This window comes from Hemiscyllium ocellatum, chromosome 35 (assembly GCF_020745735.1).
Source record: "Hemiscyllium ocellatum isolate sHemOce1 chromosome 35, sHemOce1.pat.X.cur, whole genome shotgun sequence".
In the NCBI taxonomy this organism is placed as follows: domain Eukaryota; kingdom Metazoa; phylum Chordata; class Chondrichthyes; order Orectolobiformes; family Hemiscylliidae; genus Hemiscyllium; species Hemiscyllium ocellatum.
In genome coordinates this window covers 4,386,311-4,404,212 of record NC_083435.1, presented here as the reverse complement: position 1 = coordinate 4,404,212, position 17,902 = coordinate 4,386,311, and the positions used below count along the sequence as shown (strand labels likewise).

Here is a 17,902-nt window from a genome sequence, read left to right as displayed (position 1 = left end):
TCCATTTTCACCCATATGCCCATCCAATAACCATTTAAATGCCCTTAAACTTGGCGAGTCTACCACTGTTGCAGATAGTGCATTCCACGCCCCTACTACTGTCTGAGAAATGAAACTACCTCTGACATTTGTCCTATACTTATCACCCCTCAATTTATAGCTATGTCCCCTCATGCTAGTCATCATCATCCAAGAGAAAAGGCTCTCACTGTCCACTGTATCTAGCCCTCTGATTATCTTGTATGTCTCTATTAAGTCACCTCTCAACCTTCTCTGTAACGAAAACAGCCTCAGATCCCTCAGCCTTTCCCCATAAGACCTTCCCTCCAGACCAGGCAACATCCCGGTAAATCTCCTCTGAACCCTTTCCAAAGCTTCCACCTCCTTCCTACAATGCAGTGACCAGAACCGTCCGCAATACTCCAAGTGCAGCCACACCAGAGTTTTGTACAGCTGCAGCATGACCTCGTGGTTCTGAAACTCAATCTCTCGACCAATAAAAGCTAACACACTGTACGCCTTCTTAACATCCTATCAATCTGGGTGGCAACTTTCAGGGATCTATGCACATGGCCACCAAGAACTCTCTGTTCATCTACATTACCAAGAATCTTACCATTAGCCCAGTACTCTGCATTCCTGTTACTCCTTCCAAAGTGAATCACCTCACACCTTTCAGCATTAACCACCATTTGCCACCTCTCAGCCCAGCTCTGCAGCTTACCTATGTCCCTCTGTCACGTACAACATCCTTCAGCACTATCCACAACTCCACCGACCTTGTTGTCATCTGCACATTTACTGATCCATCCTTCTACACCCTCCAGACCATTTATAAAAATGACAAACAGCTGTGGCCCCAAAACAGATCCATGCCGTACACCAGGAGTAATTGAACTCCAGGATGAACATTTCCCATCAACCACCACCCTCAGTCTTCTTTCAGCGAGCCGAATTCTGACCCAAAGGAAGGATATCATTAAGGTGGAGAGGGTTCAGCACTGATTTACCAGGATGTTGCCGGGTATGGAGGGTTTGAGTTATAGGCTGGGACTTTTTTCACTAGGGCGTAGGGGGTTGAGAAGCCACCTTTTAAAGTAATGAGAGGCACAGATAGAGTTAGTGGTAGGTGTCTTATCCCTCAGATGGGGGACTTCAAGACTATGGGGCACATTTTTAAGATAAGAGGAGAGAGATTGAACGAAGACCTGTTGGGGAAATGTTTATACACAGGGTGGTTCGCGTATGGAATCACCTTCCTGGGGAAGTGGTGGATGTTTAAACGATGTTTGGATAAGGACGTGAATGGGGAAGGTTTGGAAAGTCCAGGAGCAGGCAGGTGGGATTGTGGAGAGCTGGACAGAAGGGTGTGTTTCCGTGCTGGATAACTCTGCCCTGCTTTCATCTCCCTCCCTGACAGCATCGAGGCTGTGCCAACCTCACATGTATTGCCACCTCCTTCCGTGGAGCTGGGGGGGGGGGGTGGGCAGACCAGGCTGGTCTGGCCCACAAGTGGATGGTAAATACCACTCACTCTCCGGAATGGCACTGTTGTTGGTTCAGGGTGAACAATGGGTTTTAATTGCCATTCCCGGGGACCACCTCGTGATGGTTTACTGCCGCGGGACAGTTTTCCTTTCCCGATTCTCTCTGCCCCCCGCGTCGGGCTGAGGTTGACACCTACGATTCGGTGGCCGGTTTAGGAACGTTCCTGTCCATCTCTCCCACCCCTCCCCCAATCCCCACAGGCCGAGATATCAACCTGGACGTGAACCGCATCCTGGGGTACCGCCACTTCTGCAACAAGCTGTGGAACGCCACCAAGTTCGCCATCCGTGGTCTTGGGGAGAACTTCAAACCAGAGGGCCGTGCCCAGGTAGGACGACCGGCCGAGGTAGGGGGGGCACAGGAAGACCCTTTGCTTCCCACCCACCCACCCATGGAGGGCATTCAATTCTGGTCTCCTTCCTATCGGAAAGATGTTGTGCAACTTGAAAGGGTTCAGAAAAGATTTTCAAGGATGTTGCCAGGGTTGGAGGATTTGAGCTAAAGGGAGAGGCTGGGGCTGTTTTCCCTGGAGTGTCGGAGGCTGAGGGGTGACCTTCATAGAGGTTTACAAAATCATGAGGGGCATGGACAGGGTGAATTGTCTTTTCCCTGGGGTCGGGGTGTCCAAAATTAGGGAGCAAAGGTTTGGGGTGAGAGGGGGAAAATATAAAAAGGAACAAAGGGCAACTTTGTCACACAGAGGGTGGTACGTGTGTGGAATGAGCTGCCAGAAGATGTGGAGGAGGCTGGTACAATTACAGCATTTAAAAGGCATCTGGATGGGTATGTGAATAGGAAGGGTTTGGAGGGATATGGGCCGGGCGCTGGCAGGTGGGACTAGGTTAATCTAGGATATCTAGTCGGCATGGACGGGTTGGGCCAGAGGGTCTGTACGACACTGAAACAATGTAATTACCGAGCTGGTGGGTAAGGATACCTGGATGTTCCCAGTGCAGCACTGAGGCAGCTGGAAGACAGGAGGCATTCCAGCTGCCAGCTCCGATCACCGGAAAATCAATCCTCTCGAAGATCGGCCGAGGTTAATTCTTGCCTGAGGTTCCTGCACCAAGTCCTTTGTTAACATCCGGTGGATTGCATTAGTTTGTCACTCTCTTTAAGATGAGGAGGAACACTTGGTGGCTGTTAGTTGTTGGAGTAAATAGATCAGGGAGCATCTGTGACACGGGCTGAGAGCTGTTGAGACTGAGGAGTCCATAAACTCTCCATGAGCGGAATGTGCCTCGATTCCAGTCTCCCCAGTGAGCTGGGAGTCTTATAACGGACCTCGCCCCTCATCGCAGAAAGAGCTGAGGGTCCTTTATCCCGCGGGATCTTGCAGGAGCACTAGTTGCTGGTTTATTTCCTCCAGCAATGGCTGCAAACCAACACTCGATAGGCTGCAAAATGCTGATCACCTACCTGAAGTCTTGAAAGGTGTTAGGAGCAAGAGAGGAATCAACACATGTCAACCATTGACTTTAATCCCATTCCACCGTTCAGTAGGACCATATGGCTCTAGGATCACCCCAACTCCAGGATATCTCTGCAGGAGTCCCTCAGGGGAGTGTCCAAGGCCCAACCGTTTTCAGCTGCTTCACCAGTGACCGCCCCTCCACCATCAGGTCAGAGGTGGGGATGGTCACCAATGATCACACAATGTTCAGCACCATTCATCACTCCTCACCTACTGAAGCAGTCCGGGTCCAAATCCAACAAGATCTGGACAATATCCAGGCTTGGGCTGACCAGTAACAAGTAAACAGCAACAAGATATCAGGCCATGACTGTCTCTATTACGAATCCAATCTGACCACCAGCCCTTGACATTCAATGGCCTCACCATCACTGAATCCCCCACTATCAACATCCTGGGTATTACCATTGACCAGAAACTCAAATGGACTCATCATTTAAATACAAGAGCAATTCAGGGGCTGGGAATCCTGCACTGAGTAACTCCCCTCCTGACTCCCACCAAAACCTGTCCCACCATCTGCAAGGCACAAGTCAGGAGGGTGAATGGGGGCAGCTCCAACAACACTCAAGGAGCTCAACACCATCCAGGGACAAAACAGCCCCCTCGTGATTGGCACCACATCCACAAACATCCCCTCCCTCCACCCCCCGACACTCAGTAACAGCAGCGTGTACCAGCAACAAGATACCCTGCAGAAACTCCCCAAACATCCCCTCCCTCCACCCCCCCGACACTCAGTAACAGCAGTGTGTACCAGCTACAAGATACCCTGCAGAAACTCCCCAAACATCCCCTCCCTCCACCCCCCGACACTCAGTAACAGCAGTGTGTACCATCTACAAGATACCCTGCAGAAACTCCCCAAACATCCCCTCCCTCCACCCCCCGACACTCAGTAACAGCAGTGTGTACCATCTACAAGATACCCTGCAGAAACTCCCCAAACATCCCCTCCCTCCACCCCCCGACACTCAGTAACAGCAGTGTGTACCATCTACAAGATACCCTGCAGAAACTCCCCAAACATCCCCTCCCTCCACCCCCCGACACTCAGTAACAGCAGTGTGTACCATCTACAAGGAAATCCTGGAACTCCTCGAGTAATGATTAGGTACATTCAAGACAGGAAATGTTTAGATACCAGAGGCATTTGGTGGACCTGGGGTAGTAGGAGGAATCGATTGAAGTTGGATTTTATCTGCTCCCATTGAAGCGCAAGGTGAGGTGGGTGACGGTTGGAACATCCAACTCCAGCTCTCGGGGTTTGATTGACGGAACATTGGGAAGGGGGGAGCTTGCAGGACGCCTGGCTTGGCTAGGGGCTGAATGGCCACTGTCTGTGCTGTAACTTGGCTGTCATTGTGTTTCTGCCACCCTGTAGGATGCATCGCGAGGGAGCCTGATCGATGGCTGGGTCCTGAGTCGTCTGAGCCATGCGGTCGAGCTGTGTAACACTGGCTTTGGGCTGTATGACTTCCCGGCTGTAACCACTGCTGTCTACAACTTCTGGCTGTATGAGCTGTGTGACGTTTACCTGGTGAGCCCACTATGACCCCAACGCTGTATTGCACCGTCTGCCAAGGGCGTATTCGAGTTTTCCCAGCCGGACAGTCCATGCTGGCTCTCAGGAAAGCAGTCCACCCTGGCCAGTTCCCTCAGCCCAGCCACACATCGCAGCTGCCTATGGGACTCTGACCAATCAATGGGGGACACTCCATGTGAGTCCTGCAGGCTGCAGTTTCCCTGGACTGCCCATACCCACCTGCAGTCCCTGGCTAGCTCCGCCGCTCTGTCTGCAGCCTCTGCACTCCTCTCTCTGCGCTCTCTTCCCCCCCCCCCCCCCCCCCCCCCCCCCCCCCCCCCCAACTCTCCTGCTTTCAGACCTTCCTCAGAATGGTATCCTTCCCCAAGCACTCAGTCCCCGGTCCTTATCTCCGTCTTCTGATCTTATTCATTTATGGGACATGGGCATCACTGGCAGGGTCAGCATTTATTACCCCTGTTCCTAGTTGCCCCCTTGAGAAGGTGGGAGTGAGCTGCATTTACTGCCCCTGTCCCTAGTTGCCCCCCTTGAGAAGGTGGGGGTGAGCTGCCTTCTTGAACCACTGCAGTCCATGTGCTGTGGGTAGACCCACAATGTCCCTTAGGGAGGGAATTCCAGGATTGGGACCCAGCCACACTGAAGGAACGGCCGATATATTTCCAAGTCGGGATGGGGAGGGGCTCGGAGGGGAACTTGCAGGGGGTGGGGTTCCCATGTATATGGTATCCTTGGCTGTCAGGGACTCTGTCTGGTGGTGTTTGGGTGTGTGGGCTATGAGGAAAGTGAGGACTGCGGATACTGGAGAGCAGCATGCTTTGCCTGAGGCAAGGCCATTGGCAATAGGTAGTGCTGGAACTTGCTGTCAATCGCGACTTTCCCTGGAATGCTGAGTGGATGGCGAGTCAATGTCCCTTCTCTGTCTGCTCCGCCAAACTCCCATCCCGCCCCGTCAGGAATGCCTGAAGCCTGTGTTTGTTGGTACCGATGAGGAAGCAGTGAGCGTGGCCCAGAACGTGCTGTACACCTGCCTGGACACAGGCCTTCGCCTCCTCAGCCCTTTCATGCCCTTCGTAACCGAGGAACTGTACCAGAGGTTACCACGGCGATCGGCTCAGGACCCTCCGAGCATTAGTGTGACTCCATACCCGGAATCGGAAGAGGTACGTGAGTCTGTATCTGTGTGTGTGTCTGTACCTGCCTGTGCTTCTGTGTGTGTGTGTGTGTGTGTGTGTGTATCTGTACCAGTGTGTGTGAGTCTCTGACTCTGTGTGTGTGTGTGTGCGCGCGCGCGCGTGTGTGTCTGCCTTGATGCCTTTCTGTCACTCTTCACCTCTGACCCTCCTTTCTTCATCCGTTGCTCTCTGTCCGTCTCTCTTTCTGTCTGTATGTCTCTCTGCCTGTCTCTCTGCCTGTCTCTCAGCCCATCTCTCTCTATTTGCCTCTGTCTCTGAATGTTCTGCCTGTAGGAATTTATTTAGAGAAGCTCGGCGTTAGATTCCACAGTACAGCCTGCTTGTGAATGATGTACAGCAAAAGGAACAGTAAAACCAAGCGATGTACAGGATTGTGGGAGATCAGGAAAGTTGAAGAAGCTGGGGAAGAGGTGAAGGGTGTAAGGGAGGTGTAGGTTTGATTCCTGAAACAGAGTGAAGATTGGTTAGGTTTTTTTCCTAATTTGTTCAGTGAGTGTTCAGTGAGTGTGGGTGTCATTGGCTGGATGCTGCATTAACTGCCCTGTCTTTAGTTGCCCCCCCCCCTTGAGAAGGTGGGAGTGAGCTGCATTTCCTGCCCCTGTCCCTAGTTGCCCCCCCTTGAGAAGGTGGGGGTGAGCTGCATTTACTGCCCCCCCTCTCCCCAGTTGCCCCCCTTGAGAAGGTGGGGTGAGCTGCATTTACTGCCCCCCCTCTCCCCAGTTGCCCCCCTTGAGAAGGTGGGGGTGAGCTGCCTTCTTGAACCGCTGCAGTCCATGTGCTGTGGGTAGACCCACAATGCCCATTAGGGAGGGAATTCCAGGATTGGGACCCAGCCACACTGAAGGAACGGCTGATATATTTCCAATCGGGATGGGGAGGGGCTCGGAGGGGAACTTGCAGGGGGTGGTGTTCCCATGGATCTGCTGCCCCTTGTCCTTCTGGATGGAAGTGGCCATGGGTTTGGAAGGTGCTGCCTGAGGGTCTTTGGTGAGTTTCTGCTGGGTATCTTATAGCTGGTACACACTGCTGTTACTGAGTGTCGGGGGGGGTGGAAGGAGGGGATGTTTGGGGAGTTTCTGCAGGGTATCTTGTAGATGGTACACACTGCTGTTACTGAGTGTCGGGGGGTGGAGGGAGGGGATGTTTGGTGAGTTTCTGCAGGGTATCTTGTAGATGGTACACACTGCTGTTACTGAGTGTCGGGGGGTGGAGGGAGGGGATGTTTGGGGAGTTTCTGCAGGGTATCTTGTAGATGGTACACACTGCTGTTACTGAGTGTCGGGGGGGTGGAAGGAGGGGATGTTTGGGGAGTTTCTGCAGGGTATCTTGTAGATGGTACACACTGCTGTTACTGAGTGTCGGGGGGGGTGGAAGGAGGGGATGTTTGGGGATGGTGGTGCCAATCAAATGGGAGCTGCTTTGTCCCTGGATGGTGTTGAGCTTCTTGAATGTTGTTGGGGCCGTCCCCCTTCGGGGCAAGTGGGGAGTATTCCCTCACCCTCCTGCCTTGTGCCTTGTAGTTGGTGGGATCGGTTTTGGGAAGTCAGGAGGGGAGTTACTCACCGCAGTATTCCTAGCCTCTGGCCCTGCTGTTGTAGCAGTAGCATTTTCCCATGGAGATTTCTATTCCCTACTCGGGGGAAGATGATGGCCTAATAGTATTACTGCTGGACTCTGAACCCAGGACCCAGGTCATGTTCTGGGGACCTGGGTTTGAATCCCACCCCAGCAGATGGTGGAATTTGTATTCAATAAATCTCTGGAATTAAAAGTCTCATCATAACTAGGAATCTATTGTCGGAAAAACTCATCTGATTCACTAATCTCCTACAGGGAAGGAAACTGTTGTCCTTCCCTGGTCTGACCCACACGTGACTCCAGACCCACTGCAACGTGGTGGGTGAATCTTAACTGCCCTCTGGGCAATTAGGGATGGGCAATAAACACTGGCCTGGCCAGTGACACCCCTATTTAAAATAAAACTGAGGTGAGTTCAGTTGTGTTTCTGGTCACTAGTTGTTGGGAAAGTCAGCGGCGGGTTTAGTGATATCAGTGAATCTCCGGGGTCACTGGCTGTCAGTAATATTGCCGGGAACGTTACTGAGGGTGCAGGGGTCTCCGGGGTCACTGGCTGTCAGTAATATTGCCGGGAACGTTACTGAGGGTGCAGAGAGAGTTCATTGAGCTGGAGTGACATTTAGGCAGTTTTGAGGGGGGTGCGGAGTTTGGACCTGAGAAGCCAGAGATTAGAGTGTGAGAGAAAGGTGCGGCTGAGCTTTGAGATTCCTTCTGAGCAGCGTTGAGATGAGCTGCCTGTCTTTCTGCAGTACTGTTGGAGGAACGAGGAGCTGGACCGCTCTGTGGAGTTTGTCATGACCATTATCCGGGCCATCCGATCCCTCCGTGCAGACTACAACCTCACCAAGACTAAAGCTGATTGTAAGTTGACTCGCTTCTCAGTTGCTTCCCCTACCCACTGGATCCGTGAGAAAGCACAGTCCGAGAATCCCTGCAGTGCAGAAAGAGGCCATTTGGCCCATCAAGTCTACACTGCACTGACCCTCTCATTCAGACTCATGCCATCCCTGACACCCCACATGGATGTTTAGCACGGCCAATCCACCCTAACCTGCACATCTTTAGACTGTGGGAGGAAACCGGAGCACCCAAAGGAAACCTATGCAAACTCCACATGGTAGCCCGAGGGTGGGATCGAACTGGGTCCCTGGCGCTGAGAGACAGCAGTGCCAGCCACTCTGCCACCCCGTTTTGCCAGCCCCTGACCCTGTTCTAGATTTTTCCACCAGGGGAAAAAACCCTTTCCACGTGCTCCCCATCAAGACCCCTCACCGGGATCTTCCTTACCCATCTGATCCAACACATTGCTGATCATTGCCTCAGCCAGGCTCTCTGTGGGAGCAAGTTGCACATTTAAACCCCCTCCCGGTCAGAAACGGGGTCCTCCTGAGCTGCTGCTTCACTCGATCAGCAGCTTCCTTTGTTGAGGGAGGGGGATCTTGCGCACAAGTGAGCCGCTGCATTTCCCGAAGTACAGCGGGTCACAGCGCTCCATAAAATTCTCCAGTAAAACCCAGGATGCTGGGAATCTCAAAACAAAGGCAGAGAGGATTGCTGGAGGAACTCAGCAGGTCTGGCAGGTTCTTTGGAGAGAGAAAGCAGAGTTAACGTTTTGGCTCCCATGCGACTTTTCCTCGGAATATCTTCGGATCAGCACTGCTAGAGAAGAGTCACTTTGGACTGGGAGCGTTGACTGTGTCACTCACTCTCACTCTCTCTCCATAGATGCTTCCAGACCTGCTGAGTCTCTCCAGCCACTCTCATTGTGTTTGTTTGTGATTTAAGATCCTTCCTTTCACCCTGAGGTATGTTCAGGGAGTGGTTGAGACAAACTCTGTATCGATGCCCAGTTCTTTGTTCTGCCAAGGTGCTCATTTCCTTGTGTGACCCTTTGCCCGCAGGTTACCTCTCGTGTTCGGATGAGGGCACAGCTGCCCAGCTGAACCCATTCTCCTCCTACATCCAGACATTGTCCTCTTCCAAGTCGGTGACCTTCCTGGTGAACGAGGAGTGCCCAGACGGATGTGCCATGGTCATCGCTTCGGACCGCTGCACTGTCCACCTCATGCTGAAGGTAGGTACCAGGGAGGGGAGTGCCATCTGACAGTGTGTCTCTATCTGTGTGTGTGTGTGTGTGTGTCTGTGTTTTTGTGTGTGTGCTTGACTCCTTGTGTCTCTGTCTGTGTGTCTCTGTGTCTGTGTGTGTCTGGCTCTATGTGTGTGTAAGAGAGAGAGAGAGAGACCTGCCGTGTGCCCACACCTCTCACTGCCGTGTGCCCACACCTCTCACTGCCGTGTGCCCACATCTCTTGCAACATGTATGAGGTGAGGGATGCCATGGTCGTCCCTGCTGATTACACTTGCGGGAAGTGCACCCATCTCCAGCTCCTCCAAGACCGTGTTAGGGAACTGGAGCTGGAGTTGGATGAACTTAGAATCATTCGGGAGGCAGAGGGGGTCATAGATCAGAGCTTTAGGGAAGTAGTAACTCCAAAGCTTGCAGACAGATGGGTGACAGTGAGGGGGACTGGGAGGGAGCAGTCAGTGCAGAGACCCCCTGCGGCCGTTCCCCTCAAGAACAAGTATACCGTTTTGGATACTTGTGGGGGGGAGACTTACCGTGGGTAAGCAATGGGGTTCAGGCCTCTGGCACGGAGCCTATCCCCGTTGCTCAGAAGGGAAGGGTGGAGAAGAGCAGAGCATTAGTTATTGGAGACTGGATGGTTCGGGGCACAGATAGGCGGTTTTGCGGGGGCGAGAGATTCATGTTTGGTATGTTGCCTCCCAGGTGCAAGGGTACGTGATGTCTCTGATCGTGTTTTCCGGGTCCTTAAGGGGGAGGGGGAGCAGCCCGAAGTCGTGGTCCACTTTGGCACCAACGACATAGGTAGGAAGAGGGATGAGGATGTCAGACAGGCTTTCAGGGAGCTAGGTTGGAAGCTCAGAGTTAGAACAAACAGAGTTGTTGTCTCTGGTTTGTTACCCGTGCCACGTGATAGAGAGTCGAGGAATAGGGAGAGAGAACAATTAAATGCGTGGCTACAGGGATGGTGCAGGAGGGAGGGATTCCGGTTTCTGGACAACTGGGGTTCTTTCTGGGGAAGGTGGGACCTCTATAAACAGGATGGTCTCCACCTGAACCTGAGGGGTACCAGTATCCTTGGGGGGAGGTTTGCTAGTGCTCTTTGGGGGGGTTAAACTAACTCTGCAGGGGCATGGGAACCTGGACTGTAGTGTTAGGGTGCAGGACCTGGAGTGTAGGGAGGTTAGGAACAAGGCATCAATCTCGAAGGAGGGTGCCTGTAAACAGGAAGGTGGCTTGAAGTGTGTATACTTCAATGCGAGAAGTATACGAAATAAGGTAGGTGAACTTGCAGCGTGGGTCCGTACCTGGGATTTCGATGTTGTGGCTATTACGGAGACATGGGTAGAACAGAGACAGGATTGGCTGTTGCAGGTTCCAGGGTTTAAATGTTTTAGTAGGGTCAGAGGTGGGGGTAAAAGAGGGGGAGGTGTGGCATTGCTTGTCAAGGATATTATTACAACGGTGGAAAGGACGATGGATGAAGGCTCGCCATCTGAGGTAGTTTGGGCTGAGGTTAGAAATAGGAAAGGTGAGGTCACCCTGTTAGGAGTTTTCTACAGGCCTCCCAATAGTCCCAGAGATGTAGAAGAAAGGATTGCAAGGATGATTCAGGAGAAGAGTGAAAGTAATAGGGTGGTTGTTATGGGGGACTTTAACTTTCCAGATATTGACTGGGAAAGCTATAGCTCGAGTACGTTAGATAGGTCGGTGTTTGTCCAATGTGTGCAGGAGGGTTTCCTGACACAATATGTAGACAGGCCAACAAGAGGTGAGGCCATACTGGATTTGGTTCTGGGTAACAAACCAGGCCAGGTGTTAGAATTGGAGGTAGGTGAGCACTTTGGGGACAGTGACCACAACTCGGTGACTTTTACTCTAGTGATGGAGAGGGATAAGTGTGCACTGCAGGGCAAGAGTTACAGCTGGGGGCAGGGAAATTATGATGCAGTGAGGCATGACTTAGGATGCGTGGCTTGGAAAAGTAGGCTTCAAGGGAAGGGCACAATCGATATGTGGAGCTTGTTCAAGGAGCAACTACTGAGTGTCCTTGATAAGTATATACCTGTCAGGCAGGGAGGAAAGGGTCGTGTGAGGGAGCCGTGGTTTAATAAGGAATTGGAATCCCTTGTTAAAGGGAAGAGGGCGGCCTATGTAAAGATGAGGTGTGAAGGTTCAATTGGGGCGATTGAGAGTTATAAGGTAGCCAGGAAGGATCTAAAGAGAGAGTTAAGAGCAGCAAGGAGGGGACATGAAAAGTCCTTGGTTGGTAGGATTAGGGAAAACCCAAAGGCTTTCTATAGGTATGTCAGGAATAAAAGGATGACTAGGGTAGGAATAGGTCCAGTCAAGGATAGTAGTGGGAAGTTGCGTGTGGAGGCTGAAGAAATTGGGGAGACACTGAATGAATACTTTTCGTCAATATTCACTCAGGAACAGGACATTGTTGCCGATGTGAATATTGAGTCACAATTAATTAGAATGGATGGCCTTGAGATATGTACGGAAGAGGTGTTGGAAATTCTGGAAAGGGTGAAAATAGATAAGTCCCCTGGGCCTGATGGCGTTTATCATAGGATTCTCTGGGAAGCAAGGGAGGAGATTGCAGAGTCATTGGCCTTGATTTTTATGTCCTCATTGTCAACAGGAATAGTGCCAGAAGACTGGAGGATAGCAAATGTGGTCCCCTTGTTCAAGAAGGAGAATAGAGATAACCCTAGTAACTATAGGCCGGTGAGCCTCACTTCTGTTGTGGGCAAAGTCTTAGAGAGAATTGTAAGGGATAGGATTTCTGAACATCTGGATAGGAATAATGTGATCAAGGATAGTCAGCATGGTTTTGTGAAGGGCCGGTCGTGCCTCACAAACCTTATTGAATTCTTTGAGAAGGTGACTAAGGAGGTGGACGAGGGTAAAGCAGTAGATGTGGTGTATATGGATTTTAGTAAGGGGTTTGATAAGGTTCCCCATGGTAGGCTAATGCAAAAAATATGGAGGTATGGCATTGAGGGTGAGTTGGAGGTTTGGATTAGGAATTGGCTGGCTGGAAGAAGACAGAGGGTAGTAGTTGATGGTAAAGTTTCATCTTGGAGTGCAGTTACCAGCGGTGTTCCGCAAGGATCTGTTTTGGGACCATTGCTGTTTGTCATTTTTATAAATGACCTGGAGGAGGGGCTAGAAGGTTGAGTGAGCAAGTTTGCGGATGATACGAAAGTCGGTGGAGTTGTTGACAGTGAGGAAGGATGTGGCAGGTTACAGCGGGATATAGATAAGCTGCAGAGCTGGGCTGAGAGGTGGCAGATGGAGTTCAATGTAGGTAAGTGTGAAGTGATTCACTTTGGTAAGAGTAACAAGAAGATGGGGTACTGGGCTAATGGTCGGATACTTGGTAGTGTGGATGAGCAGAGGGATCTTGGTGTCCATGTTCACAGATCTCTGAAAGTTGCCACCCAGGTAAATAGTGCTGTGAAGAGGGCATATGGCGTACTGGCTTTTATTGGTAGAGGAATTGAGTTCCGGAGTCCTGAGGTCATGTTGCAGTTGTATAAGACTCTGGTGTGGCCGCATCTGGAGTATTGTGTGCAGTTTTGGTCGCCATACTATAGGAAGGATGTGGAGGCACTGGAACGGGTGCAGAAGAGGTTTACCAGGATGTTGCCTGGTATGGTAGGAAGATCGTATGAGGAAAGGCTGAGGCACTTGGGGCTGTTTTCATTGGAGAAAAGAAGGTTTAGGGGAGATTTGATAGAGGTGTACAAGATGATTAGGGGTTTAGATTGGGTTGACCATGAGAACCTTTTTCCAAGTATGGAGTCAGATATTACGAGGGGGCATAGCTTTAAATTAAGGGGTGGTAGGTATAGGACAGATGTTGGGGGTAGATTCTTTACTCAGCGAGTCGTGAGTTCATGGAATGCCCTGCCAGTAGCAGTGGTGGACTCTCCCTCTTTATGGACATTTAAAAGGGCATTGGATAGGCATATGGAGGATAGTGGGCTAGTGTAGGTTAGGTGGGCTTGGGTCGGCACAACATCGAGGGCCGAAGGGCCTGTACTGCGCTGTATTTTTCTATGTTCTATGAATCTGGCCCTGAGTAACTTCCCCCCTTCCCTCACTGACGTGCACAGGTATAGCCTTTACAATAAGGAATTCCGTTTTTTTTTGGTTAATTTTTAAGACTGCTTTATCAGCTGATCAAATCAAACCACAGCATGTTCTGGGCTCTTCGTTCATCTGGACCGACAAGGAACAGCAGCTGGCCACTCGGCCCTTCCAGCCTGCTCGCCCACTCTGTGAGATCATGGCTGACCTGATGTTAACCTTGACTCTCCATTCCTGCCCATCGCCGATAATCCTCCATCCCGTTGCTCATCAAGAATCCATCTCCCTCGCCCTCAAAAATCTGTAAAGATCCTGGAAAGGGAATTCCCAAGACCCGGAACTCTTTGAGAGAAGGAAATGTTCCTTGTTTGACGATCACCATGAGGTTCGAACAAATCCTCCCTCCCTCCTCGCCTGTTTTCTCCGATTGTCCTTCCCACCCTGACTCCTGCTGTCCCTGGTCGCCCTCTCCGCTCTCCCGTGCTGTCGTGTTGCCGGGGCGATGACACGGTGAGAGTTTGGTTGACCGACCAGTTTCTGACCTACCTGTTTGCCAGGGGCTGATCGATGCGGAGAAGGAAGTCACGAAGCTCCGGGCGAAGCAGTCCGACGTTCAGAAGCAGATTACGAAGCTCAGGGAGAAAATATCCAAAGCTGATTACAGCACCAAAGTGCCTCAGAAAATCCAGGAGCTGGATGCAGAGAAGGTAAGGGCCGAGTGGCCCCGATTGGTCTGATTGGAGTGATGTCCCCAGGCATCGTGGGTGAAATGGACCAGGTTCTGGAGAAGCTGATTGGGGTTACCCTTATGTTAAAGCTGCTCCCTGGCTGGACTGATAGAGCCCCCCATTTCCATCCTCTGTCCCTCAGGAATGCCTCAGTTGAACCTGCCCCCTCCCCCTCCATTCCCAGGCAGTACATTCCCCACCCTCACTACCCGCTGGGTGAGAAACTCTCTCCCTCACTTCACCCTCCCTCCATTTGTACATCCCTTTAAATCTAACCCCCCTCTTGTTCCTGTTCCTTTTCCGAGTGGGAACAGCTTCTCCCTCCCTCCTCTGTCCAGCTCCCCCCCCTCGGGATTATGAAAACCTGTCTCAGATCTCCCTCTCCCAGCCCCATTCTCTCCCAGAGAGAACACTCCCACCCTCTTCCATCTCTCCTCATCGCTGACCTTTCCCCATCCCTGGATCCGTCCTTGTAAATCCCTCCTGCCCTCTCTCTCCGGCGTGTTCCCCATCTTCCCGATAATGTGGGGCCCACACCTGGACACAATCCTCCAGCTGGGGTCTAACAAGGGGCTGGGACAGGTTCAGCATCAGCCCCTTGCTCTTGTACTCTGTGCCCCTGTTAATAAACCCGAGGGCACTGTGTGCTTTACTCACTGCCCCCTCTCCCTGTCCCCCCACCTTCAGTGATCTGTGCACATTTACCCCCAGCTCCCCCTGCTCCTGCCCCACCCCTTTTAATATTGCCCCCTTTCCCATTTTATATTGTCTCTCAATGTCCTTTCCACCAAAGTGCAACCCCTCCCCCTTCTCTGCATTGACCACCATCTACTCCCTCTTCCCCCAACTTGTCGTTTCAGAGTTCCACACTGACCCCCCACTTACAGTTTACAATTCTCCTAAGTCTGGTGTCAACTGCAAACTTGGAAATTGGCCCCTGCCCAGCAAAATCCCGATCATTAATAAATATCAGGACAAGCCCTGGGGAAGACCACTTGACACCTTCCTCCAGCCTGAACAATATCCATTAGCCATTACTCTCTGTTAGCCGTCACTCGCACAGTCTCGTATCCTCAGGGTCCCTGTCCCTTTTATTCTGTGACTGATAACGTTCCTGACAAAAGGGATAAGGGCAGCAAATGCATGGGAATACCAAAGTCCGCTCCCAAAACCAGAAGTGCAAAGGATGGAATTTTTCCCTCCATTTCAGAAGGTGGTGGTTCCAGTGAGCTGGGCCAGACTGCATTTCTTGCCCATCCCTAACTGTTCTGGTATCAGTGAGCTGCCTTCTTGAACCACTGCAGTTCATGTGTTGTAGGTAGACCCTCCCTGTCCCTTCGAGAGGGAAGTCCAGGGTACCATCTACAAGATACCCTGCAGAAACTCACCAAACATCCCCTCCCTCCACCCCCCGACACTCAGTAACAGCAGCGTGTACCAGCTACAAGATACCCACCAAAGACCCTCAGACAACACCTTCCAAACCCACGGCCACTTCCATCCAGAATAACATGGGCGGCACGGTGGCACAGTGGTTAGCACTGCTGTCTCACAGCGCCTGAGACCTGGGTTCAATTCCCGCCTCAGGCGACTGACTGTGTGGAGTTTGCACGTTCTCCCCGTGTCTGCGTGGGTTTCCTCCGGGTGCTCCGGTTTCCTCCCACAGTCCAAAGATGTGCGGGTCAGGTGAATTGGCCATGCTAAATTGCCTGTAGTGTTAGGTAAGGGGTAAATGTAGGGGTATGGGTGGGTTGAGCTTTGGCGGGTCGGTGTGGACTTGTTGGGCCGAAGGGCCTGTTTCCACACTGTAAGTAATCTAATCTAATCTAAAAACAAGGGGCAGTAGATCCATGGGAACCCCACCCCCTGCAGGTTCCCCTCCAAGCCCCTCCCCATCCCCGACTTGGAAATATATCGGCCGTTCCTTCAGTGTGGCTGGGTCCCAATCCTGGAATTCCCTCCCTAAGGGACATTGTGGGTCTACCCACAGCACATGGACTCCAGCGGTTCAAGAAGGTGGCCAAGAGATTTAACTGAAATGCTCCAAATTGTGAGGGGGCGATGGCCAGAAACTGTTCCCTTTGGATGAACGGTTGAGCTGGAGACGATGAGGGAGAGTTTGTTTGCGTGCATTTAGATGTAGGTGCAGAAGCCATTCAGACCATCGAGTCTGCTGCTCCAATCAGTCACTTCGTGGCTGGTCTGATCATCCTCAACCCCCCCAGCCTGTGCTCCAGGCCGTGGGTGTCCCACCCTCAGCAGCCGCTGGGTGAGAATGGTTTCCCCACTCCCTGCTCACCAGATGCCTTTCTGAAATAGAGTCCACCCCACGCCCCCTTCCTTGCCTTCACGAGGTCACGGACGATTTCGCTGCTATTTTCCCTGATTCCCTGCTTCCCCTCCCGTCACTCCCCACTCTCACCCTGACTCTCTCCCTGGCGCTCCCCCAGCCCGGTCTCCTCCACCCCCCAGTCTCCCCTCCATCCTCTGTGCCCGGTGCCTTACCTGCTCTGTTTTGTTTTCCCAGTTGAAGCAGATGGAGATGGAATTGCAGAAGGTGGAAGAAGGAATCAGGAATTTTGAGAAGATGATCTGACGGGCTCTCGGGTTCCACCCCGCTCCCCGCAGCCCGTGTGAGAGATGGCGAGAGGGGGTCCTGCTGTCGGACCTTAACTGTGGGGGGTGGGGGGGGGTAGGGGGTACTGGGAATGTGGTTTTGGGGAGGGGGGGGTGGGTAGGCTGGTTGTTGGATGATGCGTGACCTCGTGATACGGTGGATCCTTACCAATCCTCATCCGGGGTGGGGGAGTGCCCTACTCCGAACTGGGAATTTCTGCTCCACTGTTCCCATTCCACCCCTCTCTCCCACCCCAACCACCAGAACTCCCGGGCTGAAGCAGGTGGGGCGGCAGTTTTTGCCTGAGGCACAGAGACGGGGTGCACTGTTTTTGTGAGGACAGCAATGTTGGAGTTTGGGGGTGATGTTTTTTTACCCCCAGGTTCAGTGGTCGAACCTAGTGGAGGGAATCCTCCACACGGGTCAGTGACTGCCTGAACTGGGTCCCTGGAGAGATCGCCTGCTGGAGGAAACCCACAGGTCACTCCCAGATCTATCCAACAGGTAAAAATCGGCGAAACCTGACCTCATTTTGCCTCTTGTGCTCCCCCTCCTCACTGGAGGCCTGGCCCTGAGTTTTGGATTTCTGTCTCTTGGGGATTTGGGGGATTCAGGAAAGGGACAAGGTGAAGGGAAAGATGGGAACAAAGAACGGGGGGGAGGTGTCAAGGTGAACCCCCAGGTTAATGGGGTGGGATGGGGAGAGGTAATTAGATGACTTCCTAACTCAGTGAACCGCTACCCTACAGGGAGATACGGCAAGTGAATGTTTGGGGAGTGTCTCCCCTGTTGGAGCTGTTACATGTCTCAGGTCTGTTTCAGTCTCTCTCTCTCTCACGCACACGCACACGTGCACACACACACACACACACACCCCACTTTCAGGGACGGTCAGGTCTGTGTGGGACTGCACAGAAGTTACAATCTTGTTTCCACCCCACTTTATCACCAACCTTTCCTCCTCCCTCCCTCTCCTGCGATCGGTAAGCGTTGATGCTCACACGCACCTGTCCTTTAGTTGTCTCTCTCTCTGT

At 52.2% G+C, this 17,902-nt stretch overlaps 1 protein-coding gene across 2 annotated transcripts in view; it reads left to right on the top strand.

The window, feature by feature from the left end:
- vars1 (valyl-tRNA synthetase 1) overlaps positions 1–16,928 on the top strand; it is a 67,697-nt gene extending 50,769 nt beyond the window's left edge. For both annotated transcript variants that reach the window (XM_060851067.1, XM_060851068.1), the window contains exons 25-31: positions 1,749–1,876; positions 4,407–4,562; positions 5,522–5,728; positions 8,089–8,200; positions 9,241–9,413; positions 14,081–14,230; positions 16,779–16,928. In XM_060851067.1, coding sequence (XP_060707050.1) covers positions 1,749–1,876; positions 4,407–4,562; positions 5,522–5,728; positions 8,089–8,200; positions 9,241–9,413; positions 14,081–14,230; positions 16,779–16,847 — 995 coding nt within the window. In that variant the 3' untranslated portion in view covers positions 16,848–16,928. The remainder of the gene's footprint in view (positions 1–1,748; positions 1,877–4,406; positions 4,563–5,521; positions 5,729–8,088; positions 8,201–9,240; positions 9,414–14,080; positions 14,231–16,778) is intronic.
- The last annotated feature ends 974 nt before the right edge of the window (positions 16,929–17,902 follow it).